Source organism: Eubalaena glacialis, chromosome 2, assembly GCF_028564815.1.
Source record: "Eubalaena glacialis isolate mEubGla1 chromosome 2, mEubGla1.1.hap2.+ XY, whole genome shotgun sequence".
Lineage (NCBI taxonomy): Eukaryota > Metazoa > Chordata > Mammalia > Artiodactyla > Balaenidae > Eubalaena > Eubalaena glacialis.
This window is the reverse complement of record NC_083717.1, coordinates 52,330,828-52,358,065: the sequence shown is the minus strand read 5'-3', so window position 1 is coordinate 52,358,065 and position 27,238 is coordinate 52,330,828. Positions and strand designations below refer to the sequence as shown.

Here is a 27,238-nt window from a genome sequence, read left to right as displayed (position 1 = left end):
GGTTTCAAGAATTGTCCGGCAATAATAATTATTTTAATAATTTTCAAAACCTCACCATTGATGGAAAAGAAAAAAGGAACCTGATATTCCTTCTACAAATGTTTTTATTGTGACCTTTCCATGGGGGATAAGCTTCATGAGTTCATGAAACTTACAGTTGGTGGGGAGGACACAGTTAAGTAAGTAAACTTTCTGACATGCAAGAAACATCCTGAACCTGCTCACTTGTCTTTTCAGGAGGCTTGGAAAGGGCTGCCACTGCCAAAGAGCTGGAAGACACTTGCAAGTGAAATGTGTTAGAAATGCTCTTATCATCCAGCTCTTTTTTGAAAAGCCTGGTGGAGATGGTTGGCCCATGGTCTGAGACACCTCTTTGCACTATTGGCATCCCTTGACCAATATTGGTCAACAATTGACCTACAAAATGTGTTTAATGCATTTGTGGACATCAAAATATTACAGAGCTACAAACCGGAGAAATGTGTAGTTCTCAATCCCAGATGAGAACAGAAGCCCTTCATGAGTCTAAAGCCACAAACAAGTTAAGGCTGTCCATTCACCACTCAGTCTCTACACCTGCATGCATTTGGTGCCTCCTGGACAACTCTGGGAGTAAAGATGAAGCAGTGAGCAAGGTAGGCACATAGGAAGGGTCTCTGACACCTGGAGTGCCAGTAGAGACTTCCAGGTAAATTAAAGGAGTAATTAAACAGATAAAGTAGGAACACAGACAGTGGCAACTGAAAGAAGGACATAGGGAGAGGGATCTGAGAGTGAGGCTGGGTTTGGCGAGGCTGGCTGGGTGGGGAGGCAATGGCCAGGTGGTCTGAGATGGCAGAGGCCAGATCAATTGGGGGATGTGCAGGGAAGGAGGTCTTCTGGATTTCATGCCAAGCACAAGAAGAAGCTATTGAAGGGTTCCAAGCAGAGGACTGACACTCTCTAATTTACCTTTTTTCAAAAAATAAATTTCTCTGGCTGCCAAATAGAGAATGGGGGGGGGGGCAGGAATTACTGCAATTGTACAAGAAGGAGATGCTAGTACCTTGCACTAGGTGGGGTGGTGAGAAAGAAGGGAATGGACCTGGACACATGTGAGAAGTAGACCCAACAGGACTTGCTAACAACCGAATTCAAGGGACGAGGGAATGGGATGGAAGACAACTCCCACGTTTTTTATCTGAGCAGCTGCGTTTACTGCGGGCCACTACCTGAGGTGTGGAAGCCTGGGGGTGGGAGAGGTTTGGCAGACCCCCAAACCTCCTGTAGGGACACATTAGGTGTGAGGTTTGTATGTTTTTAACTTAATTTTTTATTCTTCCAGGACATAAACAAAGATAATTAAGTCAGACCACAAAAGGAGTTGAATGTTAAACATTTTTCAAAACCGTGTATATTCTAGTTGCCCCTTTAATGCCCGGGGAATTTGGATACAATGGGAGTGAGTAGCAAACTCTCAAAACAGTGCATTTGGTGAGAGGCTCGCTAAAAACAAAACTGCACGCTCCTGTTTTTCTACTTCTCTGATCCTTGCGGGGTGATGTGCTTGTGGGAGAAAAACTTCATGGCCTCAGAACGTGAAGGAGCAGGGTGGACCGGCCGCAGAGATCCCTGTACTCCGCCGTTACCATCTCCCTCCGACCCCCAGCCTTACCCCACCCCCGACCGCACTCATCTGCGCCCCCGCCTTGGAAGGTCGGCCGCAGAGACCGCCAAGGAGATGGCGGGTTTTATCCGGACCCTCGGGCGAGAAGCGTGCCCCGGACTTAGAGGAGGGCGAAGGCGCTCGGCCGTCTTGCATTGCCAGGCTGTGCCGGCAGAGAGCCTCCCGGGCAGTGCCTCTCCGACATCCACACACTCAGACTCACACTCCCGCACACACGCGCGCTCACACGGCCCGCTCCAACTTGAAGGAAGGGGTTTTCTCCCAAGGCGGAGGAAATGTGTAGACGTCCTGGTGTATTTTCCTTTTGTTGCTTGGTGTCTGCTCCCCCCGCCCCGGTGCCGTCCCGCGAGGCCTCGGGTTCCCCGCCTGGGCCCCCACACCCGGCACCCCGCGAGCGCAGCGGGAGGCGGCGGGGCCGTGAGCCCGGGGTCGCCCCGCGCCCCAGGCCTGGGCTGCAGGGCCCAGGGCTCCATGCGGGGTCGCAGTAGGAGGCGGCGGGTCCACGACGGGGCGCGGGCCGGGTCAGCACTTACCTGCGGCGACTGCGGGCAGGGCCGCGGGCGCCTGGGACGCGGGGCTGCGCGCGGGCAGGGAGGACAGCGGCGGATCGGGGCCGGGCCGCCCCTCTACCCTCCGCCCCTGCGCCTCGGGCCGCGCGCCGGGGCCGGGCCGGGCCAGACGCACTTCCTCAATCCTGAGGAGGGCGGGCGGCGGGCGGCGCGAAGAGCGAGCAGGGCGAGGGTCAGCCGCTGAGAGGCCTCCCCACAATGGGCACGAGGAGTCCCTGCGGCCGCCAGCCTCTGTTTCCCTCACCGTAAACCCCGGGTGATCACACTCACTGCTCCCGCCCGGGTGACCACAGGGCCCGCGGGCCCTTCTAGCGCGAGGTCTCCTCCAGGTTTGGGTACCCTGCTCTCCACGCGGGGCAGGAGCAGCGGTGAGATTGGTTGGTTTTCGGCTCAACCCAGCTTTCCCTGACCCTCTGTTCGGCTCAGCAGCAAGATTCGCTGATGAACTTCTGACTACTATATGTGGGTCGTAGATTCTGGCAGTAAATATTAAAAAGACGGGAATATTCATTTGTGTACAACTCTTTATAGAGCAGACTAGAAATACGTAATTTTAAAGCTTTAATAGTTAGCAAACTATTCCAGTTTGGTGGAAGGTGGACCCCCTTCCACCACATGAATTTACTACTTTAATTATGGATATATACAAAGATGTCACTGGTGAATCATTTTAAATTGTCTGGGGATTTTTTGGTGGGTGGTGTGGTAGATAAACATGAGGGAGTGTAGGCAATTTATTATGTTTCAACCTAATATAAGTATGTTCCCACCATTGAGGCCATTATCCAAACGCAGATCATAAAGATGCACGTCCATGCTTGCAGGCAGGCATCTGATTCGGCTCCACGTGCCCACCGGAGAAAGAGAAACCTGCTTGGAAAAAAGCGGATGGTTCTGCACCCTGGCAGGACCCGCACCCCAGGCTCCTCCTATGTAATGTTATGACTGGAACATTCTCAAGGCACAGAGACAAATTGCCACCACTGCTATTTCACAAAAGCCGGGCAGCTGCAGCCCCACCCCCACCCCCACCCATGACCTTTCAGACAATCCGGGCAGTGACCACTTGGACAAGCTCCTTGGGCCCCTGTTTGCCGAGGGGGCCACGGGGCAGCTTAGCTTTGCTCCCTAGAGGCTGCCCCTCCAGCTCTCCTGGACCAGACTCCCTTCCAAAAGGGTGGGTGCAGTTTTTCAATCCTGCCCTCACCACTGCGGTTCTAATTCCAATATGCAAAAGGAGGCAGTATGATTGCTACCGAAAAGTCCCTAATAATTTGCAGGGCGTGGCGTCCACGGTTCTGGGTGAGTCCGGCGATGGCGGTGCGGCGCCCCATGCAAGGCGCGCGGCCCTGCCATCTAGCGACACCGTGAGGAAGCGCACGCCCAGTGCGCAGACCAGGGAGCTGACATAGCCCACGGGGATGGGGGCAATTCAATTTCCCTTTTATTTAATTAATTAATTAATTTATTTATTTATTTACTTATTTAAACATCTTTATTGGAGTATAATTGCTTTACAATGTTCTGCTTTATAACAGTGAATCAGCTATACATATACATATATCCCCATATCTCCTCCCTCTTGCGTCTCCCTCCCACCCTCCCTATCCCACCCCTCTAGGTGGTCACAAAGCACCGAGCTGATCTCCCTGTGCTATGCGGCTGCTTCCCGCTAGCTATCTATTTTACATTTGGTAGTGTATATAAGTCCATGCCACTCTCTCATTTCGTCCCAGCTTACCCGTCCCCCTCCCCGTGTCCTCAAGTCCATTCTCTACGTCTGCGTCTTTAGTCTTGTCCTGCCCCTAGGTTCTTCAGAACCGTTTTTTCCCCCTTAGATTCCATATATGTGTTAGCATACGGTGTTTGTTTTTCTCCTTCTGACTTACTTCACTCTGTATGACAGACTCTAGGTCCATCCACCTCACTACAAATCACTCAATTTCGTTTCTTTTTATGGCTGAGTAATATTCCATTGTATATATGTGCCACATCTTCTTTATCCATTCATCTGTCGATGGACATTTAGGTTGGTTCCATGTCCTGGCTATTGTAAATAGTGCTGCAATGAATATTGTGGTACATGACTCTTTTTGAATTATGGTTTTCTCAGGGCAGTTTCCCTTTTAAATGAGCTTGGGAATCGGCTTGGAAATGTCTCCACTGTAGAAAATAGCCAGGACGCTCGTCACATGGGTGGCCTGTTTTGAGCTGGTTGTATCCCAGCATTTAACTCTATCCATTGGCATGTGTTAGAGGTTTGCATGAGGTGACTGTTACAGGTCAGTTAAGATTTCTTTCCACTTCTTCTTGACCCCCGCTGACCAGCATCTCATGTTGGAATGACCCCTCCTAAGGTGGGGTCAGTTGGAAGCTACCTCCCTGACCTACCCTTTCTGCTTTTTGAAGGTGAGGTGATTGACTGACCCCTCAGTTCTTCTAGTCACCTCCCTTCAGCTGGGTATTCTGTTTCCTCAGACATTTCTCCTTGGACACTTAAAAAATATCCCTCATTATCCACCTTCAAGCTCAAGTCAGCCACATGCTAGGAGTAAGAACATTAAAAGGGCTTGGTCCACCATCAGGAGAAGCTAGGGCATTCCAAAGGGTCCACTTTTAGAGAATGTGCCAACCTACTGTGCCCCACCCCGACAGGCACACAAGGGCAGGTGTGTACACACACACATGTACACACACCACAGCCAGTATATGTCCTCAGAATGGTTACCGTCATGGTAAACCAAATGAAGGTAATGCCGTTTTCCTTGAATTTTCGGCTCACATTTTGATTGGGAAATGGGAAGTTTCTAAATGCATTAAAGCATACACAAGTGCATATATTAAAAGGGATCTGATCCAAGCCTCCCTTAAATTTTCTCTGAAAGGGTGGAGCTTTACCTCTACATGGCCAAAATGATATGGACTCTCAACACGAGAGGCATGGTTAAACTTGGTGGAGCTAACCAAATACAGGAATGTTCTTGATCCAACCTCAGTGTCAGCGTATGACTTGGTGATTGAGGCTTACTGGTTTGAAGCCTTAGAAACTTTAGGTAAGTTAAACCCAGACACCAAGATCCTCGTGGAGAAAAGTGGCAAAAATGGATGCTTGTGCACACAGTTGCAGGATACAGTGTTTTCCCTAAATCCCCGTGCGATCTTCCCCACCATTTCCCACACTCACATCTCCTCATCACTTTACGATAAAAAGGGACTCAGTCAGCTCAGATGACAGCTTCAGATTCACCAACTACGATGCAGAGCCTCTGAGGCCAAGCTTGCTGCCTGGTCCACCCCCAAAACCATAGAAGTGAGTTTCACACTCAAGCTAAGCATGGGACTTGATGGATTGAGCACATGTAATTTTGTCCTTAAGTGATTGATACCACTTTATTACAAGCCATTTTGTACCAAAGTTCTAAGAAAAAGGTCAGCCTCAGAATTAAAAGGGGTCTGATCTTTAAATGAAAAAACATAATTTTCTCAAATATCTAATTTTATTTTATAGTTATTGCATTGTTGAACACAATCTGCAGTTAGGGTCAGAATTCCCAGGCCAGTAGATATTTTAAACCATACCACAGGAGTAAACCTTAACAGAAGTGAAATCTAATACTATATAGATAAATACAGTATATTACAGAAGGTTAAATACATCACCTCTGTTTACTTACAACTATAAAAAGATACATTATACCCATTATAAATAATGTAGCATTTCATATTAAAGGCATTATTGTACAATGAAAGAATAAGAACCCTCTAATGTATTACTATCAAGGTTAGTGTTTATAGTTACTTTAGATAAAATCCTGAAAATTCAGTGTATGAAGTCAAATCCTGATTTAACAAGTTACTGATAGTCTAAGTGATGTGTTAACTGATTGAGAGAAGGTGAATTGCATAGTGCATATTTCCAACAAGAATGATAACCTCACTTCACATAAGACTTTCTCTATACATACACTGGTTTTGACACTGACCTCCATTTTATTACTGCCGCCCCATTTTAATTCTCAAACATAACTTAATTCTCAAACATAAGCACCGTTAGAAAAGTACTAGTTAGTAATAGTAAAAGTATCTGAATAAAACAATTTGTTTGATTTTGTTTTTTTAAAGCTATATGGGAACACTTTCAGTTTTCCAAGTTAAAACTTGGAATTGCACATCCTTTGGATACACAAAGAGGAAAAGAAAAATTCACAACCTGTTATTGCTGTGCTCAGGCCACTGTAGTAGCAGACCCAGTTCCTCCATGAAGTCCAGATGTTATTTGTTAATCAATCACTAATTAATATCAAAATAGGACTTTGAAAAACCAGGGCTGTATTATAACAGCAGTCTTTTCAGTTGTGTATGTCTTACTAATCTAAAGTGTTGATACCCCAACTGGAGAAAAGGAAAACTACATAGGCAAGTGGTAGAAATGCATAATTGGGAAAAGCAAATTATGGCTCTAATTTGTAAAATGTGGGACTTAATGATCCGAGGATTTGCTATACTGTTGTAGTGTCAGAGCACTGGGTCTTTAGCAGCGATGGTGACACTAGCGACATTTCCTGCCTAAGAAAGTGCCTTGGTTAAGGTAGACAATGACATAGCATTAGATAAGCTCTTTGGGCTGTTGATTTGGTCACATTCCAAAGGCAGTATTGGTTTTAAGCTGAGTCCCATTGTCAATGTCAAGATACAGTCCTTGAAGACCGTTCACACCCAAGGCCTTCAGGACCCTTCCATGGTACTTGCTTCCCCAAAGCTCCCCACATCTGATACTCCCAACCTTGTTTTTAAATGTTTTTAAAACTTAGTGCTATTCCTTCCCACTGAATGGTAGGAGGGGCTTGTTCTGTGGGCAGGTAACCCTGAGGAACCCGCAGGTACAGAGCCCTGTTTGCAGAACACGCAGGGATTTTTTTTTCCAAATTCTTACTGGAGTCAGAGTCAACAAAGCATTTTTAAGCTACTGCTCGATACTTCAAATACCACTTCCTGTTGACAACACCCTGAGCCTCCTCACTGTCCCCGGGATCTGGTGGAAAGTGGAAAACAGAAATGGCCACTAGTCCCATCCCCAGGCAGGACTACAATTTCACACACAACATTTTGGTCAATAAAACAGGAGTGTGAGAGGAAAATAAAAATCATTCAAATCCAGTAGATTTAAAGTCTCCAGAAGAAAGTATCCCAGGAAGGTCAGAATGTAGGTTTCTCTTCAGCAAGTTAGATCTGCCACATTCAGCTGTCAGATGTTTGAGGAAGGAGCCTGCCTTTCCTTCAGGGGTCCTTGTCGTCGAGTTTGATGGTGACAGTTTTCACTTCTGTATATTCAGCCAGCGCATATTCACCTCTGTGATCACAGAAAAGAGGGAGATATAACATGGGCAGGCACTTAGCCATTCTGTGTGAACCGAGTTCTAATGCTTCATGGGCTAGTACTCTGTTGGGCAGTCTGGGGTCTGTGCAAAGGCCAGAATGTGAGGACTTAATAGAGTCTAAGGACTGTAAGACCATTAGTAAGTTTAAGTACCTGGATATGTAACTGAAGGTTAAATGTCAAGTTTTGTGTGTGTGTGTGATGCTTCTGAAATATTCAGAAGGACTAAGGGTTTGCCTTCAAAGGATGAAGGGGATTTAAAACAAAGTGGTAAATCCCTGGGTGGAGCTGCTTGAAGAGACAGAAGAGGCAGAGGCCCGAAGCTATTGACGGGGTATGTGGCCAGAGCATCCATGATGGGCAGGGACATAGAGGACCTGGAGCTGGGGACCAGCTGTAAGAAGAATGAGGCCAGTATGGAGCGGCGAGGGGCGCGGACGTTAGCAGAGTGGACACGAGGGAGTCCACAGCCTTTGAGTCCATGTTTCTGGTATACATCCTTTCCTTAAGTCTTGCAGAGCCCAGTGACCCTTCTCAGGCACCATGAGTCATCCTTAGGGCAGATCCCCTTCCCAGAACCGAGAGGTGGCTTTGGATCAATTTAAAAGCCTCTACAACACTTGCTCTGCCATTATGTAAATAAGAATGTGTACCTGTTTAGGAAAAGAGGTGGCCATGGAGGCTCTGTAGCTAGAAACACTCGAGACAGAATCCCATCTCATCCCTTAGACCAGTGCTTCTCAAAGTGTGGCCCCCAGACCAGCAGCACCAGCCTCACCTCAGAACTTGCTCGAAATGCAGAGACTCAGGTCCCCCAGACCTATTGTGGTAGGCAGAATAATGCCCCCCTCAAGGTGTTCACATCCTAATTCTCTGAACCTTTGAAAATATTAGGTTATATGACAAAGGGGAATTAGGGTTGCAGATGGAATTAAAATTGCTAATTAGCTGACTCGTGTCAGATTTTTATCCTTCAGAACCGTGAGATAATACATTAACGTTGTTTAAGCCACTAATTTTGTGGTTATTTATTGTAGCAGCAATACATCTACTGAACCTAGGGGTGGGGCCCAGAAATCTGTGCCTTAACAGCCAGGAGATTAACAAGCCATGGGATTCTGAGGTAGCTCAAGCTGGATAACTACTGGCTTGGATCTATGCAGTTTAGGCAAGTTTTTTTGCCTTCCCTGAGCCTCAATATCATCATCTGTAAAATGGGAATACCATCACCTCCCTATAGTTATAATGATTAGAGTTGATTCAAATAGAGCAAATTTACCTACTATGTGCTAGGTAAAAAGTAAATGGTAGAAAGTAATATTATTATTTTATTGTTAATATGTCATTGAGCTCTTTGGTAGTGTCCTAAAACGAAGTTCAAGAATGATACATGATAATGGATGAATTATTTTGTAATTTTTTCTAAACATAACAAAATATAAAAGCCATATACAGAATGCTAAATTCAACTTTTGCAGAGCAGAAAACTCCATTAAAAAACCCAAAGGCAAATTATAAACTAGAAAAAAATTACATTTACAACACTGTGTGAGAAACAGAGTGCTGTTTTCCTTAATGCACAAAAAGCTCTTACGAACAAATTTAAAAAACAAAAAAAAAATGGAAAAATCAACAAAAGACATGAATAGTCAGTTTGCAGAAGAAAAATAAAGATTACCAATAAGTGTTAATAAGGTGCTCAACCCCTTACAATTAAAGGAATGCAAACCAAAGGAGTGGGAGCCCATTTTTCATGTGCTGGATTATCCAATTTTCTGAATTTATTCTGAGAACAATTTCCCACAAGTGCATAAAGATTTATGCGCAAGAAAGAACATCAGCATGGTCTGTAGCAGCAAAACCCCTTGGAAATAACTCAAAAGTCCATCATAGGAGACCACCAATAAAAAGAAGGATAGGATATCCAAAACCCATTCTTAAGAGCAAAAAGTATTTTCCTCCCAAGTCATTTGAAAACAGAAAAAAAATACATGTTTACATCCATTGTATGCATAGAAAATGTACAATAACCTTTAAAACTGAGCACATAGTATTGCACTGTAAAAATTCAAAGTAGTTAATGATTTCTCAACTGCATAAAGAAAAGAAAAGCAAACCAAGTGATAAAATCATGTTGAATTAGCACATAACTAGTAAGTCCAATATGAAATCACTCCTGTAAGATTAAGTGCATGAATCACCTCATTCTTTTTATTCCTGCAGTCACTGCCCTAGTTCAAGTTCTTGTCATTCTTATTTGACCCCCTGTGGCACTTCCTAAATGGTTTCTCACCCAGTTGTGACCGCCTTGGCGCTCACTATCCATAAGCTCAGCCTTTCTCCCATTGGACCTCACCAGAATGTTGGGGGCGTTGGCACTGCTGTTTATAGAGTTCACTGCTGTGTGCTCAGAGCCTAGCACATGCCTGGGGTATCAAAGGTGCTCAGTAAATATATGCCAGTGAACAAATGAACAAGTGAACAAAATAAATAAAATGGATGATGGGACAGTGGTTACCTCTAACAAATGGGATTGAGGGTCAGGGGAGGGAGACCTTGACTTTCCATGTGTCTCTACAGTGTGGATTTTTTTTGTTACTATATTGCAAAGCAAAACAAAGAACTAAGAAAAGTGTCCAGGAGGAAGAGAAATTGCAGGCTTCATCCCAAGACCTGTACAGGGAGAGATCCCAGAGGGGTCCGTGGGTGGGCGGCAGATAGCCAGCCCCGCCCAGGCGGCCGGGGATGGGGAAAACCATGGAATCCACCGCATAGTGCTCCAGCATAAAAAAGGGGAACTTATTGCAACGTGAAGACATTAATTAGAGACAACTGAAAACGGAAATTGGTTTTCAAGCCAGTTTCCAGTCTCCTTGTGAATTATGTTAAAGTACTTTATCAAAAGCTTTGGGAAAATATATGCCAAGAGTCGAAAAAACAGACATCCACAAAAGTCCCGATTGTGGCTAACCGGTAGGGTGACACACGGACTGAGTGCAGCGGATACTCCCCGGCCCTGCTCTGCAGCGGGCAGGCGGTGCCACCGGGGATGGGGAGGGAGACACAGGTGAGAAAGGCAGTGAGGGAATAGTGGGTGTGAGTCAGTTGCCTAGAAGTCAGGTGGGCCCCACACACCCTTCCTGCATCCAAGGACATCTGCTTTGGGGACTGAAGTTCTTGCTGTGGGAGGAGGCTGTGCCTGGCCTCTGCGAGGAGGGCCTTGTGGGGTTCTGGGTCCCCCAGCTGTCACAACCTGACTGGTTGAAGCAGCAGAGCGAGGAGACAAATGACCCTGCGTACCCTGGCTGGCTTCATCCCAGGTGGCTCACAGAGGTGACCCCTGCTAAGCAAGGCCCTGTGGTGTGGTGGGTTTAAGAGTTCAATCCCAACTCTGTCACTTACTGGTAGTGTGACCTGGGGAAGGCACAGGTCCTCTCTGGGCATCCCTGAGTTTCCTCATCCAAAAACAGGGGTAGCAGTAGTACCTACCTGCAGTAGACTGAACATGTGTGTCCCCCTGAAATTCAAATGTTGAAGCCCTAATCCTTAATGTGAAGAAATTAGGAGGTGAGGCCTCTGGGAGGTGATTAGGTCAAGAGGGTGGAGCCCTCATGAATGAGATTAGTGTCCTTATAAAGGAGACCCCAGAGAACACTTTCCTCCCTTCCACTCCATGGGGACACAGAGACAGCACGGCTGCCTGTGAACCAGGAAGAGGGTCCTTAACAGACACCTGGATCTTGAACCTCCAGAAGTGGAGAAATAAATGTTTGTTGTTTAAGCCACCCAGTCTACTGTATTCTGTCCCAGCAGCCTGAATGGACTCAGATTATCCCAGGGACTGTTGTAATGATGGCATGCCTTAACATGTGCAAGGCTCTCAGATAGAGGTCGTCAGAGTCCGTGCTCAGCAAATGTCAGCTGTGGCCAGTGCTATTGGTGGGCCCCAGTGGTGATGCGGGTAACCCCAGCCCAGGTCTCATGTCCCTCGTGGACAGGTGAGTGTGAAGAGGTAATGAACAGAGGCTCACAGAACACAACACAAACAAGCCATTCAGCAGAGGGAACAAGGTTTCTGTAAAGGGTCTTCATGGCCAAGAATTTACTGAGGTTCTGGAAGGGGAAACCAATTTTAGGAATTAGGGGGACACAAATGGACACACTCTACTCAGATGTTCAGATGGCTCTGGTGTATTGCCACGAGTCAGGATGAACGAGAAAGAAGGAATGAGAAGGGGGAAGGGCCCCCAATTCCCTGGAGACTGGTCAAGAGCATTTGCTCAGGGATGGAAGCCAGCCCCGTTCATTCCTTCATACATCTTGATTAAGAATCTGGAAGGGTAGCTGCCCAAAGGCCCCACTAAGGCCCAAGCCAAGGGGAAGCATTTGAGTGCTCCTACTGGAAGATGTACAAATAAGTACGAAGTGATGCATCTATTTATAAATAATACAAACTGTTTAAATAAGAGGAAGAGCTCGGAGTCCTTTGAGATGTTCCAGGAATGACCCTGTGTGTTGTCACAGATGGTTTCCCTGGGGAGATTGATCCTACAAGCTATTTGTCCACAAAGGCTAATAAAACCCCAACGACCACCAAGAAAGACGTGGGAGAGAAGGCAGCAACTGGCTGGAAACCACAGTGTGCCCACCCCCCAGAACGCTCCATCCAGCTCTAGGCCTGGGCCTTTTATTTTGGGCCAAACACAGAAGACCCATCCATTAGTCTAGGTCTATGGAGCACAGCCTCCCAAAGGGCAAGACAGAAGGGCACCATGAAGGAGTGTGTGGTGGGTTTGACAGAGGCTCGGAGGCCCGGCATGTTGCAGTATCCCTCTGAAGAGGCACTGAGGAGGAGCCAGAGTCACCCATGGTCTGTCCCTGGGAACTTGCTAGTGGGCAGAAGGGCCACAGCCTGACCTGGGAGAGAGCCCATCCTCCCTGCTGAGGGCCAGGGTTTGATTGAGTAATGACATCCCACGTCTGGTGGAAAGTGCACTTCCCAGCTCTGCCCTGTCCTGCAGTGGGCCTAGGTCAAGTACCTACTGAACATCTCCACATGGGATGGGTGCTGGGGAGGACACATATGCTGAGGCTGGGGGTCGGTCCTGGGGTGGCGTGAGGATGAGGGTAGGGAAGGGCAGGAAGGGGAGAGAAGATGGGGGACGTGGCCCAGCCCAGGGGGAAAGCACAGCACAGGGGAGGGCTCAGTGGACTGGAGGGCGGGCCACCATTCACCATACACTGCGGACCTAGTGTATCTTTTATCGGCCCTGCGGACAGGCATGGAGAGACAGAAACACTTACAGTTCTCTGCCGTTCCCCGACATTTTAAAGCCACCAAATGGAGCCTGTGCGTAGATGGCATTGTAGCAGTTGATCCTGGAGAGAGAATAAAGAGAAGCTCAGGGTCACCAGGAGAGGACCAAGCTGGACCTCAGGTGTTGTAGCTACTAGGCACTTGGTGTAGAGCGTCACCTAAAGGATGACTTTTTGTCAAGGTTTTAACCATGAAAACAGTGTTTTTGATCTCTGCCTTCTTGCTCTTACCACCAGAAACTAAAATTTGAATATTCTGAAGTATAAAGCTTCTCACTGGGGTAGGAAGGGAATGACAAAGGGAGAAAAAGGGAGAGGAAAATTATGGCGAAGGGAATAAGAATTAGCTCTGAAATGAGACAGGCCTGACCTCAAAGTTCTCCTGCTTCTTGGCCTCCAATTCATATTTATCTTCTAATATTATCTTTAAAATGAGGATAGTGTAATCAGCAGAATTATTGGTGAAACAGGGACTTTCATCCATACTTTGCACAAGAGCATGTGCTGCTCTTAGAATTAGAATAAAAAATAAGGGGTGGCCCAACACGGTGGTCAAGAGCATGGGCATCAGAGCTGGACAGTTGGTCCTGAGCTCTGCTCTGCCACGTACTAGCTGTGTGACCCTGGGCAAGTCACGCAGTCTCTCTGTCTCTTGATTTCCTCATCTGTGAAATAGGGGTGATAACAGTACCCCTCTCAGAAGGTGGTCACGAGGATGGAGCAAAGTGCTTAGACAGTGCTTGGCACATAATATACGACTAAAAGCTCTCTGTTAACAGAAGGGTAAGGAAGCCAGCTGGCCGGCAGCTCAGGGGGCCGAGCACTCATGCTCTACTCACCAGACAGTTCCAGACTCTAACGCGGAAGCCAGCTTCAGTGCTTTGTCGAGGTTTTTTGTGAACACAGCTGCTGTTAGTCCGTATTCAAGGCTATTTGCTCTTTTTATCACTTCTTCAATATTTTTGAACTTCAGTATTGGCTGCACCGGTCCAAAAATCTATGATTAATTGGAAGAATGGCAGTGAGAGGCTGCTGGAATGAAGCATGTATGACCTGAGCAGGCACTTCCTTCGTTTATGCTTTTTTCAAAAACACCCACAGTGCTCACACGCACGAAGAGGATAACTGAAGGAGAGAGTCCAAACATCTTTTTAGCTGTGTGATGGTTGAAATCTGAAGGGAAAGACTGAATTAAACAAAAATAAAAAATAACAACCAAAATAATACGTTGGGTCGAAGCTCTCTCAATGTGGTCAGGGCTTCTAGAAGCCCCAGCTTCAAGCTTTGGAGGAGCCCCTGCATGCTGGGATGCACTGAAGACAAAACTTTGGAAGTCATTCTTGGAAAGTTATTGTGAAGGGTGTTTGCAGGCACAGACTGTAGGTCCTGGTCTCTTGGTGCTGCATTTTCTATCAATGAAGATGACCTAAAATGTTTCCCTAATAACTCCCAGGGGAGGGAATGAGGCAGTGTTCCTCACCATCTACAACATAGCAAAGGAAAGGAAAGAGCTACAGGCTGAACATTTAAAGGTGATTTTGAAAGAAGCTTGTAACTGATTCAATGTTCGGCACCATAGCCCAGCAGGACAGGGTCAGCCTGCTGAAATACCTGCCCTGGTTCCCATGGAGCTTGTCATAGAGAGGTTTAAAGAGCTGAGTCTCATGCCATCAGGGTACAGTTAGTAACCCATAAAAATCTCAAGGAGAAAGTGTATAATAGGCTCGAACCGGGAAGACTTCGGCAGTGATTCACTCTTTCATGTGCCCCAAAAGGCCACATTCCGGGGTCCAAGCACCTGGGACTCAGGTGGGAACCACTTCTAACTAGCTTAACAGTGGCACTGAAAGACACAGTTAGAATTACACTCTTATTGGGGGGGTCACCTTAATTTCCACCATTTCTAAGGATGCTCATGATGGAAAACTTCAAAGAGACTTCTAGCCAGGACACGTTTTTGGAATGAACACTTGTCATTTAAGTTCGGTCTGGGGGAACTGAAGGCAGCTTTGGGCCCTGAATCCATGGCTCGATTCCTGACAAAATGCACAGGTTGCAATGCCCGTCCACCCTCGGCTAACCTGAGGACATGTTAGAAGACAGAAGAGGGATTGTTGTTCCCTGGAGACGATGAGCAATGCGTGGAACTGCGGGCTAGGACAAACTCTACACAGGGCTCAGGGGTCCCAGGAGCAGGACGGCTTCCCAAAGGACCCCTAAAGAGAGGGAAAAGGCCATAGGAAAAAGGAAAACAGTCCCTTCACAAAGATTTCTGGGATCCCTGGGCCCTGGAGAAGACTCCGGTTTGAAAGGCCCAGCCCCCTTCCCCACCCCCCGGGTCCCAGCTCAGCACAGGGCCCCACGGGACATGGTTTTTCCTGCAGCCCCAGTACCTCCTCTTTTGCGATACGCATGGTGTCGGTAACTTCTGAGAAGACAGTGGGTTTGATGAAGAGCCCCCTGTCTTCCATGGCCGAGCCCCCATATTCCAGCTTGGCTCCCTCCTTCTTTCCGCTCTCAATCAGATCGAGGATTTTGTTAAACTGCTTCTGGTCAATCTGCAAAACAGTGAGAGGTAAGCCCGGCTTCCTTCTGGGAGGTGACTACCAACTTATGTGTCCAACGGCCTCCTATGTGATCACTGTCCTACCCATCATGTTTTGGCCAAGAAAAAATTCATGGACCAGATGTTCCCTGTATGCAAATATTCCTCCGATGCACAAATCTGGGCTCTTTGGAGCAGGGGAGAGATGGGCTTTTCTCATCCTCTCCAGGTGTAGGTTTATTCATCCGTCTGACCCCCTCCATGCTGTTAAGCAAATCCGTGGGTGAAACAAGATCTGAAGTGGTCACAGTCTTTGTTCTAACTCTTGCATCCTTCTAGGGTTGCCAGATTTAGCAAATAAAACCACAGGATGCCCAATTAAATTTGAATTCCTAAAAAACAATGAATGATTTTTAAAGTATAAGCATATCCCAAACAATACTTGGGAAACACTTACGCTAAAAATGTATTCACTGTTTATTTGAACTGGGTGCCATGTATTCTAACTGGCCACCCTGCACCCTGCTCCTAGGGCACCAACAGTTATTGGAATTCTCCCTCCACAGTGCAGAGAAGTGAGACGTAAAGCTGACCACCTTACTCATCACCCCTGGACACAGAGTAGAGGTGCAAGGTGAGGTAGAGGGGCTGCTCCTGGTTGATGGGGAGCCAGCTCATCAGAAGGGCTCCATCTTCTGTCACCTTGTTTAGGGGTCTCCTGGGCTGGGGTGTACCCTGTACCACGAGCCTAACATCCAGCTTGTGGATGCTGTATTCGACCGGCTGGCAAAGGGTACCTCTCTGGGAGACTCAAGGGGCAAAGTGCTCTTCCCACCCAAAATGATCCCTCTTCCCCAATCCGTGGGAACCCTGTTCTTGACCCTGACCCTGTTGCATATCCCCTCCCTCTGGCTGGGAGAGACAGAGCTTTGTTAGATAGGTTTGCTGTAGCTGTGACTTTCCGATAAAAAAGTGGTTTAATTTAAGCAAATTTGAATAAAAAAATAAGCAAACTCAGTGGTGCATTTGGATGACTGTCTGTCCCTGAGGAGTAGGCTGGCTTTCTTGGAAGGGGTGGGCACAAACCATGCAAGCCCCTTGACCAGTCATCTTATGAAACGTGGATCCAGTGTTAAAACACCAAGTTGGCTCCGTACCTCACACTTTGTACCAGGATAGATTCCAGGTAGATCAAAAACTTAATCATGAAAGATGAAGTCATAAAAAGTTTTCAAATTCTCTCATGTGGGAGAATGCCTCCATAAGTTCGGAGTGCTAATGGCTTTTCTATGGCTTGAAATCCAGAAGCCAAAAGAAAAGATTAATAAATTTGAGTACGTAAAAAAAAGAAGGCGATAACAGCATAAGCAAAGTCAAAGGGCAAAACAACAAACTGGAAAAAACTGACAAGTCATATAGAAATAGCGCTAATCTCTCTAGTATGTAAAGAATTCTTAGAAGTGACAAAAAATGATCAGCAGTACAAGAGAAAAATATGCAAAGCACATGCACAGTTGATAAAAAAGGAAATATAAATGGCCTTTAAACATAAGATGTTCTACCTTACTCATTATAAGAGATATATGTACATTAAAAACAAATGAGATATCATTTTTAACTATCAGATGGGCAAAACTCCATACACATTCTGTTAGTAAGGCTGGAGAAACAGGCAAGCTCATACAAGGTTGGTAGGAACGTAAGTTGATTCATCCTTTTGGAAGGTAATTTGGCAATGCTTGTAGAAATCGTAAATGTGCTCTCACTCAGCAGTACCACTTGGGCAATCCGTCCTGTGGATTTCCTTGCATATGTGTGGAATGACATACTACTCTGTGGCACCGTGCGTGACCGCACACACCCACATACTTATCAGTACGTGTTACTTGAATTCTGTTGGATTCATACAGTGGAAGTCTATGTACATATAAAAAAGAACAAGGCAGGTTCCCATGGTTTGGTATGGTATGGAAAGCTCTTCAAGTTTCTTGTTAGGGGACAAAAATCAAGGTGCAAAACAGTACTGTGTATAGATATTTTGAGTAAAAACAAGGGAAACCAGAATTCATATTACATTCTTGTATACATACTCAATTTTGCTTGTATATACAGAAATTCTGGAGAATTTTCTTCTAAGAACTAAGAACACAGGATACCCATGGACGGAAGGGTAAAAACCACGCCTATGAATGAATGGAAGGAAGCTTTTTCACTACTGACCTTTATATGTCTTTTGGGTTTTGACCATGTGTATGTACTGTCACCTAAAAAGTAACTCAAACTGCAGCAGATCTCATAATATCTCAAGGTTCCCTCAACTTCTCTCTGGGAAGTCTTAACCAAGTCTTGGGTTAAAAGTGCCAGGATTGCTCTCTCCTTCTCCTTGGAGACCAAGAGGCTGTGGGGCTTCATCAAACTACAGACCCTCAGTGGCCGCTGACCATGTTCTGCCTCCAAGACCGTCTGTCCTGAAGCCAGCGGTGGGTCCCCATAGAAACTCTACCGTCCAGACTCAACTCTTTCTGGCAAGTCCGTGTGAATGTGTTGTTTAGATCTAATAATCCTCCATGAATGTCAGCTGGTGCCTCACAGTGCGAGAGAAGAACCTGCTGGGAAGTGAAGGCTGTGCCAGGGCACAGCACCAAAGATGGAGAAATAGGGCCCCGCGGACAGCCAAGGCTGCAAGTGGCTCTGCCGGAGAGGAGAGGACAGAGAGGATGCAGGACCCCGCCCCCCACCAGGTGGCCTGCGTGAGTCTGTGCATATCTTTGCTCAGTTGCCAAACAAACCTGAATAATTTTGGAGTGTTCTGGCTGCCTGCAGTGGACACCTATCTGGTCAGCTAGCTGTTTTACAGGCATGAGACAGACAGAACTATTTAGACAGCTGTAAATCCTCTTGGAGTAAAGCCTTATTAATGTAGATGAAAAAGCACTTTGGCAGAAAAAAAACCCAACAACATCCTAAAATAATATGCTGAGGTTAGATGGCTTAAGTGAGTTTTCAAAAGGACTTTCAGCAGCAGCATCAAAAGCACTGATGAAATCAACACCACCGTGCTGTCTTGGAAGAGATTTCTATATCTGGCTTCAAAAGTCAAGCCTGAAGCCTTGGAAAGAGACTTATGAATAATGATGGGGTAAAAGGGATTCCTTAGAATGGGATCAGCTCACATATTTCCCACGGATTCTGGGTTAGCTTTACAATCACAGCAGATTCGATAATGACTTGTGGCCATGTCTGTATTCATACCTGAAATCCAACCAAGGCCGATGGACAACTTTGTGTCACTGGCTGCTGGGTTTGGGGTTGAGGCCTGACAGGATGCAGAGTGTTGGCCACAAGTGGAGATGTTTCTCTCCACCAGGGTCACGTGGCACCAGAGCCACAGAGCATGTGGGATGGGGCAAGGCAGGGGTGGGCACTGTAGCCAGAAACACACCTTTTCCACATGGTCCTCCCCCATCCCCAGCCAAGATGGTTAAGCAAGACCTAACTGATGTGGCTTGAAGTCATGCACAGACATTTGCTGCCACTTAGATCAGGGAGCCTGCCATTTAATGCCCACCCCCTTAAAAAATAAAAACTTATTAAGTGCCTTGAAATTTTCATAATATTCATCAATTACTCTATTTTCCAGATGAGGAAACTGCGGTTTGGAAGGAGCTTGTGGCTTTCACAAAATCACAGAGCCAAACTTGCCCTCAGATCCATGGCTTCCTGTGGAAACACGTGGTGCCAACGCAGTGGGTAAGTAGCCAGCGCCCGGGACAGACACAAATTGGGTGAGTCCTGACATGTGATTTGAAATTTCCTGGCTGGAGCAGGACTTTGGCTACAAGCAAAGTAGGCTGCTGTTGAACTCTATTTCAATAATGCATGGGATGGTCAGGCTGCCCTCTTTTAAATATTTATCCATCTGCCGCACTGCATACTTAGTAAGAAAGTGATACAGGACCTGCCCTCTTAAAGAGGTTATTAAACCTCGTGGTTATGATCATTTTCATCCTGTCGTCAGCTTCAAAAACCAGGTCTCCAGAGATGTGTTCCTACTGCCTGGAGATGTATCCCCATCCTCCGAGCCCTTTCCAGTGGGATTCTTTGGTTTCTGATGGTCACTTTGTCCTATAATGCACATGGGCTCAAGGGCCTCCAGGCTGAGGCCTCTGGCTCCAGCTGCTGCCTCCACCTGTACTCTGCTGCCTTTCAGCCAGGGTTACAACTCGCTTCTGCAGAGAGGCCAGCCAGGCAAGACAGCCTCTGCCTGAGGCTCTCTCCTGGGGACCCTGGTGGCTCAGAGAAGGGTTGGTCCTTTGGCTGGAGGGTGCAGTCACATAGACTTATGAACCAGGAATGCCTCCCTTCTACCAAGGCCTGGAGCTCAGCATTATCTGCTGCAAAGAGCAGAGCTCTGTGTGTCCACCCCCATTTCATAACACTACCAAGACCTGATGGGATTGAACTGTTGATCAGCGTCTGAACAAAAGCCTCAAGTGGCTGGGCAAGTGGGTAAGGGAGTCCCCTGGAGTCACAGAGCACCAGAGCTGTACAGGGCCAGGGCCAGAGGCCTGCCTGGTTCAGCCCCCAGACGTGCACCTCAAGATCTGACACGTCAGTAGGTTACCTGGGGCCCCTGTTCGGTCCTGACGTCGAAGGGGTCTCCAATGGACCGTTTCTTGGCGAACTCCACGCTCCGCCTGACAAACTCGTCATAGACCTGCTCCTCCACGAACACCCTGGAGGCGGCCGTGCAGCACTGGCCTTGGTTGAAGAACACTCCCTGATGGGCACACTCCACTGCCAAGTCCACTGGAGAGAGGGGGCGGTGAGGGAAGAGGAAGTGATTAAGTTGTTAAGGCCGGACTGGCGACAGCTGCAACTCTAATTGCCCACATGAGAAAACAGGCCCCGGGATGGCTACGTTTCAGAAATTAATTTTGCTCAGCACATCCCAAACAGAGAGGATGGGAAAGGGGATTTTTCGATCCATGGAGTTTGGGGTTAAATAGGTCCCCTGACTGCAGGACTTAGTGTCTTTACTACACTAATGAGCACAGAGACTTGTCACATCCTCACCTCACTTGCCCATGACCTCACTTGCTCACATGACCCTTATCAAACCAACCCTCAGACAGGAGTCCTGTGTTTTAGCTGTAGTTTTCCTCATTGGGAGGGAAAGAGGGTGAGCTGAGGTGCAGAAGGGGCACCCAGATATGGAGGCACAAGAATGCAAAACAGGAGTCCAGCTCTTTGGAACTCCAAATGTGGGTCACAGTGGGGCAATACCCAGAACTGTTCCATGTGGCTCCAGAGACCACTAGTAACACTGATGATGTTTCCATTAGGGAGCACCAAACCAGGCAAAAAATGAGCAGTCCACCTTCACACCCAGCCTCCCTTTCTTTCCTTGGGGCTTGTTTCCTCACCCAGTCCTCTCTCCCATTGAAAGCCAGCTTCAAGGAGTAGAACTGAAACCAGTTATTTATACCTTGGCGAGAAATTGTGCTAGGGTCATTTTTCTCAGGGATATTTGCAATTCCAAACTTATCTGAGTGTGGAGTGGAAGGCTTTGTACTCCATGAAAGGAATTCCTGGCACCAATGGGCAGGTGGGGGAGGCTGTTCTTTAAGGCAAAGGTGTTTTAGCGTACTTGGGAAGTCACACGAAAAATCTGGCAGCGGACCATGTCAGCAGGTCGATGAATGTCTGATGTGGCCCTTTCTTCCCTCTTCTGGACATGACAACCAAGAAGAGTGTCTATTTTAATATTATGTCATGAGACACAAACTGCCCCCAAGCTGCTGGGCAGGGTGGCTTTCCCAGGGAAGAGGTAGTGAAGGGAGAGACAGCACCCAGGCCAGCAGGATATCTTTAAGGGTCACCTGCCACTGGCCTCTGTTTTGTCAGATCTGAGACAGAAGGAAGAAACATATCAAGTCTTCGAGAGCCTGAAAGCATCATAGGAAGTACCGACTTGGAGGGTAGAATGATGAATGCTTGTGGGGGAAGCACATGCCCTGCTCCTCCTCCTCTTGGCCTTCCCCCTCTCCCCCGACACAGGGGGCTCTGGAGAAGAACCCTAGCCCACTTGTCATGGCCCCAGCTCTGCAAGGACAGGGAAGGCAAACTCATGAAGGGCAGAAACAGGTGGCCTCTCTGGCTACCACATGAAACATGTCCTCCTCCAACGCAGCTTTCTACCAGCAGTAAAGCTGGCATTTGGATCTCCATCTGCCTATTATTTATGGAGGGATAACCCGAGGTGGAGAAACATCCCCATTGTGTGTGTGCTTGTCTTTCTCAATTGGTTCTGATTTGGGCAAGGAAGTGGGGAGAGATTTACGGGTCCCGTAAAGCCCCAGCAATGCCCGGAAGGGGAGAGACTCACGGTCGGCATCAGCACACACGATGCAGGGGTTTTTCCCACCAAGCTCCAGTGTCACCCTCTTCAGGTTGCTATGGGAGGCGGCTTCTTTAACCAGCTTTCCAACCTTCAGGATAAAAACCATACCACATTAAGCCTCGGACACAGCTGGATGTGGCCCACACATTCTGGACAAGCTTGGAGGCATGAGTGTGGCATGGCCTGGGCCGCGGCCTCCCTACCCAGGCACCCTGGGCCTTGATGCTGTCCCCTCACTCCCCTGGCCTCTCCCAGCATTTCCTCTCAGATCAGACCTTGACATGGCTGGAATCCCGGATCTGAGTTGCTCCACATACTGGGGTGGACAGGGAGCCTTCGAAGGCCCAGTGACTTGCCCACAGCCACACAGCTGGCTAGTGGTGGAGCTGGCTGTCACCTGTCCTGGTGCCTGTCCCTCCCGGCAGCAGGCTGGTCCAGCTCAAGGGACCAAGGGGAGGTGGGTCTGTGTGGTCCTTTGGTATAATCTGAGGGAACCTCTGAGAATTAGGGAAATAGGGGAGTTAACCTTTAGGATGGGAAACACACCCTAAGACTGAGGGCCCCCAGGGGGTAGGGAGAGAATTGCTTCGCTATGAAGTAACGGAAGGACCACTCACCAAACTGCGATGTCCAACCTCCCGCGTGTACCTACCATCCCCTGCACCGCTAGAGGTGGGCTTGGCCCAGCACACAGCAGTGACTTGTCTTGGGCTGGGTGCCACCAACTTCTGAGTTGGAAGACTCTCAGAGACCAGTGTGCACACGGGGCCTAGCGCTGGATAGCCAGCAGGAGGCAGAGCTAGGCTCTTTCAGGGCTGAGGCTATTTCCTCAAAACTAAGGTGAGAGTGCATTTTTTTTAAAGATTTTTTTTTTTTGATGTGGACCATTTTTAAAGTCTTTATTGAATTTGTTACAATATTGCTTCTGTTTTATGTTTTGGATTTTTGGCTGCGAGGCATGTGGGATCTTAGCTCCCCGACCAGGGATCAAACCCGCCCCCCCTGCAGTGGAAGGTGAAGTCTTAACCACTGGACCGCCAGGGAAGTCCCTTGGGCAGCTCCTGGGTGATGGCCTGAAGGAGGTGTGGATGGCCTGATCCAGGTGATAAGGACTGTCCCCAGGGAGAGTACCTGAAGCAAACCAGCCTGCTGTGGGCCGGCGATCTCTTGTGAGGCTGAGGCACAGCTGGGGGCCTCGGTGGGAAGCACCTCTCTTAGGGAGACGCCTGTCAGTTGAGCAATCCCTGGGGTCACAGAAGCCACCTTCTTGTGCAGGAGGCTGGCTGCCTGGTGAGAGCCCCACCCGGCTGGACCCATGGGTAGCTCTAGTCACCTAGAGAGGGAAGCTGGGCAGGGGCAGGGGCAGGGGCAGGGACGCTTCTGCTGTTGGGTGAGAAGACTGGGAAGACATAGGAGCTGTTGGGGGGCAGGACCCTCTCTGCCCCTCCGTCCCCCTCAGTCCCCTGTCTTCCAGCTATTGTCCAGCAGCCATAGGAGTGGGTCTTGGGCCCCCGGCTGGACTAAACTAGGAGGGAGATGGGAGCACTTATTGCCTGGGAAATTTTATCCATTTATTTTTTTAAGTACAGAAGAAGTACTTTCTCATTAGAAATAATTCCCACATATAGATGTGTGTAAATTAAAGGGGAAAGTTTTTATCTCCCCTCACTCTGTTAATGCCCCAGGACCTGCCCCAGAGGAGGCCACAGTAAGAATTTTTTGGGAGTCCTTCCAGGCAATTTCTATTTCTCTACACACACCCTTTTACTAATGGTATATACATGTATATATAGTATATACTTTCCTACAGTTTGCTTTTCTTTTGTGCTTCAGCAATAGATCATGGACAGCTTTCCTTATTGTAATGGCTGTAAAACATCATATAGGATGGATACAATATACTGGAAAGTATGTCCTTGAATGCTCATGAGAATAGTAGTTGCTAAGTAGTTGCTTCAAAATGGAATTTCTGAAACAAAAGTTTACACTTTCAAATGTACGATCAGTACTACAATACTGCCAATGACCTTAGGCTTATTTTTTAACCTTGATTATGCTGTTTATCTTATGGATATTTCAATTTTTATTTTATCTTATCTATTAATATTTTCTTCTGAGGCTTCTGAGTAAATAAATTAGATATTTATTTAGTTTGGAAACTGGACAAGTAACTTTTTTTTTTAAACTGATTGTTAAAAAAATGTACTATTTTTTTAGTACAAATATGTACTAAAATGGGGTCATCATAGTTTAGCCTCTAAAGGGAGAATTCTCAGCAACAGCCATTGTCCCCCATAGTCAGCGAGGAGGGTTACCTCTGTGGACCCAGTGAAGGCTATCTTGTTGATCTGAGGGTGAGAAGAAATTGCTGCTCCCACCGTGGGCCCAAATCCTGGCACGATGTTCACCACGCCCGGAGGGAATCCCACCTGAGACGAAATTGAGATGGTGTTCAGAAGAGGAGGTTGGGTGAGGTCCCTGAGCAGAGCAGCACCCTCACCTGGAAGCTTGGGCCCGGTTCCTATCGCCACCCCAGGACCAGACCCAGTCAGCCAGTGTGCGGGTGGGGCCAGGGCGAGGCACACATCCTCCTTCTGGGCGGCCCTGCCTACCCTAAAGGGCTTCTGAGCAAAACGGCAGTGGCCGTTTCATAGCAGAGCACCATTCTGTGTGTGTGTGTCTGCATGGGTCTGTCCCTGTGTGTGTTTATGTTTGTGTCTATATGGGTCTGTCTCTGTGTGTCTGTGTGTGTGTGTTGCAGGGAGAAGGGACACCTTGGTCATAGTCCCCAACTCGGAGGTACCTGCAAAATACCCTTCCTGGGCTTCAGCTTTCATTTTTAAAATCTGCCCCATTAATGTTCCAAATGGCAATATGGTCTCACTCCCTCAGAATCCCTGCTGTTGAACCTGGGTCACGCCGAGAGCCAGCACATCCTGAAGGTAGGGAGCGACTTTTCTTTCACATTCATGCTTGGTGCTCCTCATATGCTGGTCCTCTTTATTAACCAAGAGCACCAAAAATGAACTGGTGGGGGATACTGAACCACTGGGGCATGCTGAACCCCTGGGGGATGCCAGTGTCTTCATTAAAACACATTATTTTAGTAAGGCAAGATTTTACAGCATCGTGCTTGAGTCTTTAGTTTTCCTAAACACTTTTTTAAACAGTTGTGACTTTAGAATCTGTAAGTCTCATTACTACGATGTCATCAGGTCCTACATCACGGGTCAAAGGAAAGTGGGAAATTGGTCAATTATTGGCTCTGCAGCCTTACATCTAAGTAATAAAGGTCTTGCTTTCCAGTCGTATTAGCCCAGCTGAGAAGTGGAATGAATGGATCTTTTACCTCCTATCCCTCTTTTCTTCCTGTTTCTTTTTAAAACTCTTTGCAACATACGAGTTGGGGACAAAATGACTGAAACACATTGCCAGGTGTGTCTGGAAGGAGGTGTCCCTTTGGGCTGTTCATTTCCCTATGCGGTGGTTGCCACGGAGAGGACGGTCACCCGAGAGCAGAGCATTGGTGAGGAGGCTCGGGGCTCAGCAGTAGCCCCTCCAGGGGGAGCTGGCGAGATCACCCACCCACGAGAAGAACGGACCATTTTGTACACCACACGTGCAGGGCCCGAAGAACCTGCCTCCCAAGTGACCCTCCTGTAAATTCTCTAGACAAAATATTTGGTCATAAACCATGGGTTTGAACTCATAATAAGAGTAAAGTATTCTCATTAGGATCAGTGGGAGGAACGGAGTCTCTTCTAGCTCAGCAACCGCAAGCAGGAGAGGGAACGAGCAGCTGCCAAGTGAAACCCAGGAGGCATTCCCTTCCCACTCGGCCGGAAGCCGGCAGGCGCTGGCACGCACAGCACAGCTCCATGGGGCAGACTTATCTTGTGACGGTGGCCTGGTTCCTGGGAGTGGGAATGTAATTGAGGACACAGAATATTTTCTCTTTGGATGTCTTACCTCTTTGATCAAAGAGCTGAGATAGAGGGCGGTGAGGGGAGTCTGCTCCGCTGGCTTCACGACCACGGTGTTCCCACAGCAGAGAGCGGGTGCCAGCTTCCACACCAGCATCAGCAGAGGGAAGTTCCACTGCAGCAGAACACAGAGTGGTTGGGGGGCCCAGATCCACTACTACGCTGTCCTGGAGGCCCTGCGATGCCTCCATGGAGCACTTGCTTTGCATGGTTTAGATTTGGGGTATAGGAGGTAACGTAGGAGTATGCGATGATCAGAACTGCATTCCTGCCTGGCGCCTCCTAAACTGCATTCTGGGAGACGCTAATAGGTGGTCATTGTAAAGAGGATTCTGCTATAGGTGTACTACCTTCTCCTCTTGGAGGTTTACAATGCCATCAGCATGTTAACATCTCCGAAAAGTCCCACAGAAACAAGCCCCGCCTCTCCTAAACGCAAATGCCACAGGATCTCTTTCTCTCCTTACAGAACACATACTAACCCCCACCGAATGGGTGTTTGGTGAAATACACCTTGGGAAATGCTTTCTTGTCATCCTTTCACCCCAGAGGCAGGGATATCGAAATTGCTGTGACATCAGGGCTGACAAGCACTCTCGCCCACTGAGCGTCCACTGTGTGCCAGGTGCGGTTCCAAAATCTGAACTCATTTGATCCCCACACACCTGCGTGGGGCAGTCATATTACCGCTCCTGTTGACAGAAGAGGGAACTGAGGCACAGAGGAACTGTGCCTCAGACGAAGGCCAGGATTCACGGCCAGGCTTGTTTCCTCCACTACACTGCTGCCTAAGTATCATCTTTGATGAGACGAGATGAAACCGAGCATCTCCAAGAGCGCAGTTAGCTTGATTCTAGCCGTGCCTCACCTCCGACCCCCCAAACAGTCCGTTTGGCTCCTTATACTCCAATGATGTCCCCCCTGCAGGGCTGACCAATGGCTAGCTGGATTTCTTCCCCCAGCTCTGTCTGGAATTCCTACCACTAGACAACAAATATAACATCCCATTTCCCAGGGGCCTGTGTGGTTGGCTAATGACAGCACGTATTGTCTTAGGGTTCCCCCAATAGTGATCGGGGTCCCCTCTTCTTCTGGATCCCCACTCCTTAGCACATAAATGCCATCAGTTCTCCTCACCTACAAGCAAATCTGCACCTTCTCCTGGCCTCTGCCTCTTGTAGCAGCTCCCTTTTCTCTCACTGCAGCTTCTGGAAGGGCCATCCCCACGTGCCCAGCTCCCTTTCCATTAGCCCCAACTCCCCCGATGCCTCTCTTGGGGAGCACATCTAACAGCTGTGTTTCTGTCTTTTTGAATTCCTACGTAGGAGATGACCCCATTGACTACAGTCTCTTTCTGGAAATGTATTACGTCCCTGGGA

General features: G+C 47.8%; 2 protein-coding genes across 5 annotated transcripts in view; both read right to left on the bottom strand.

The window, feature by feature from the left end:
• LRRK1 (leucine rich repeat kinase 1) overlaps nucleotides 1–2,305 on the bottom strand; it is a 114,898-nt gene extending 112,593 nt beyond the window's left edge. For all 4 annotated transcript variants that reach the window (XM_061180000.1, XM_061180001.1, XM_061180002.1 and 1 more), the window contains exon 1: nucleotides 2,200–2,305. The gene's annotated coding sequence lies outside the window, so the exon portion shown is untranslated. The remainder of the gene's footprint in view (nucleotides 1–2,199) is intronic.
• Nucleotides 2,306–5,784: 3,479 nt separating this feature from the next.
• Nucleotides 5,785–27,238, bottom strand: part of ALDH1A3 (aldehyde dehydrogenase 1 family member A3) — a 35,031-nt gene continuing 13,577 nt past the window's right edge. Inside the window, exons 6-13 of the mRNA XM_061181822.1 lie at nucleotides 25,846–25,974; nucleotides 24,192–24,305; nucleotides 21,862–21,964; nucleotides 20,098–20,282; nucleotides 15,322–15,486; nucleotides 13,768–13,925; nucleotides 12,917–12,991; nucleotides 5,785–7,585 (exon numbers count right to left, since the gene is read on the bottom strand). Coding sequence (XP_061037805.1) covers nucleotides 7,513–7,585; nucleotides 12,917–12,991; nucleotides 13,768–13,925; nucleotides 15,322–15,486; nucleotides 20,098–20,282; nucleotides 21,862–21,964; nucleotides 24,192–24,305; nucleotides 25,846–25,974 — 1,002 coding nt within the window. The 3' untranslated portion in view covers nucleotides 5,785–7,512. The remainder of the gene's footprint in view (nucleotides 7,586–12,916; nucleotides 12,992–13,767; nucleotides 13,926–15,321; nucleotides 15,487–20,097; nucleotides 20,283–21,861; nucleotides 21,965–24,191; nucleotides 24,306–25,845; nucleotides 25,975–27,238) is intronic.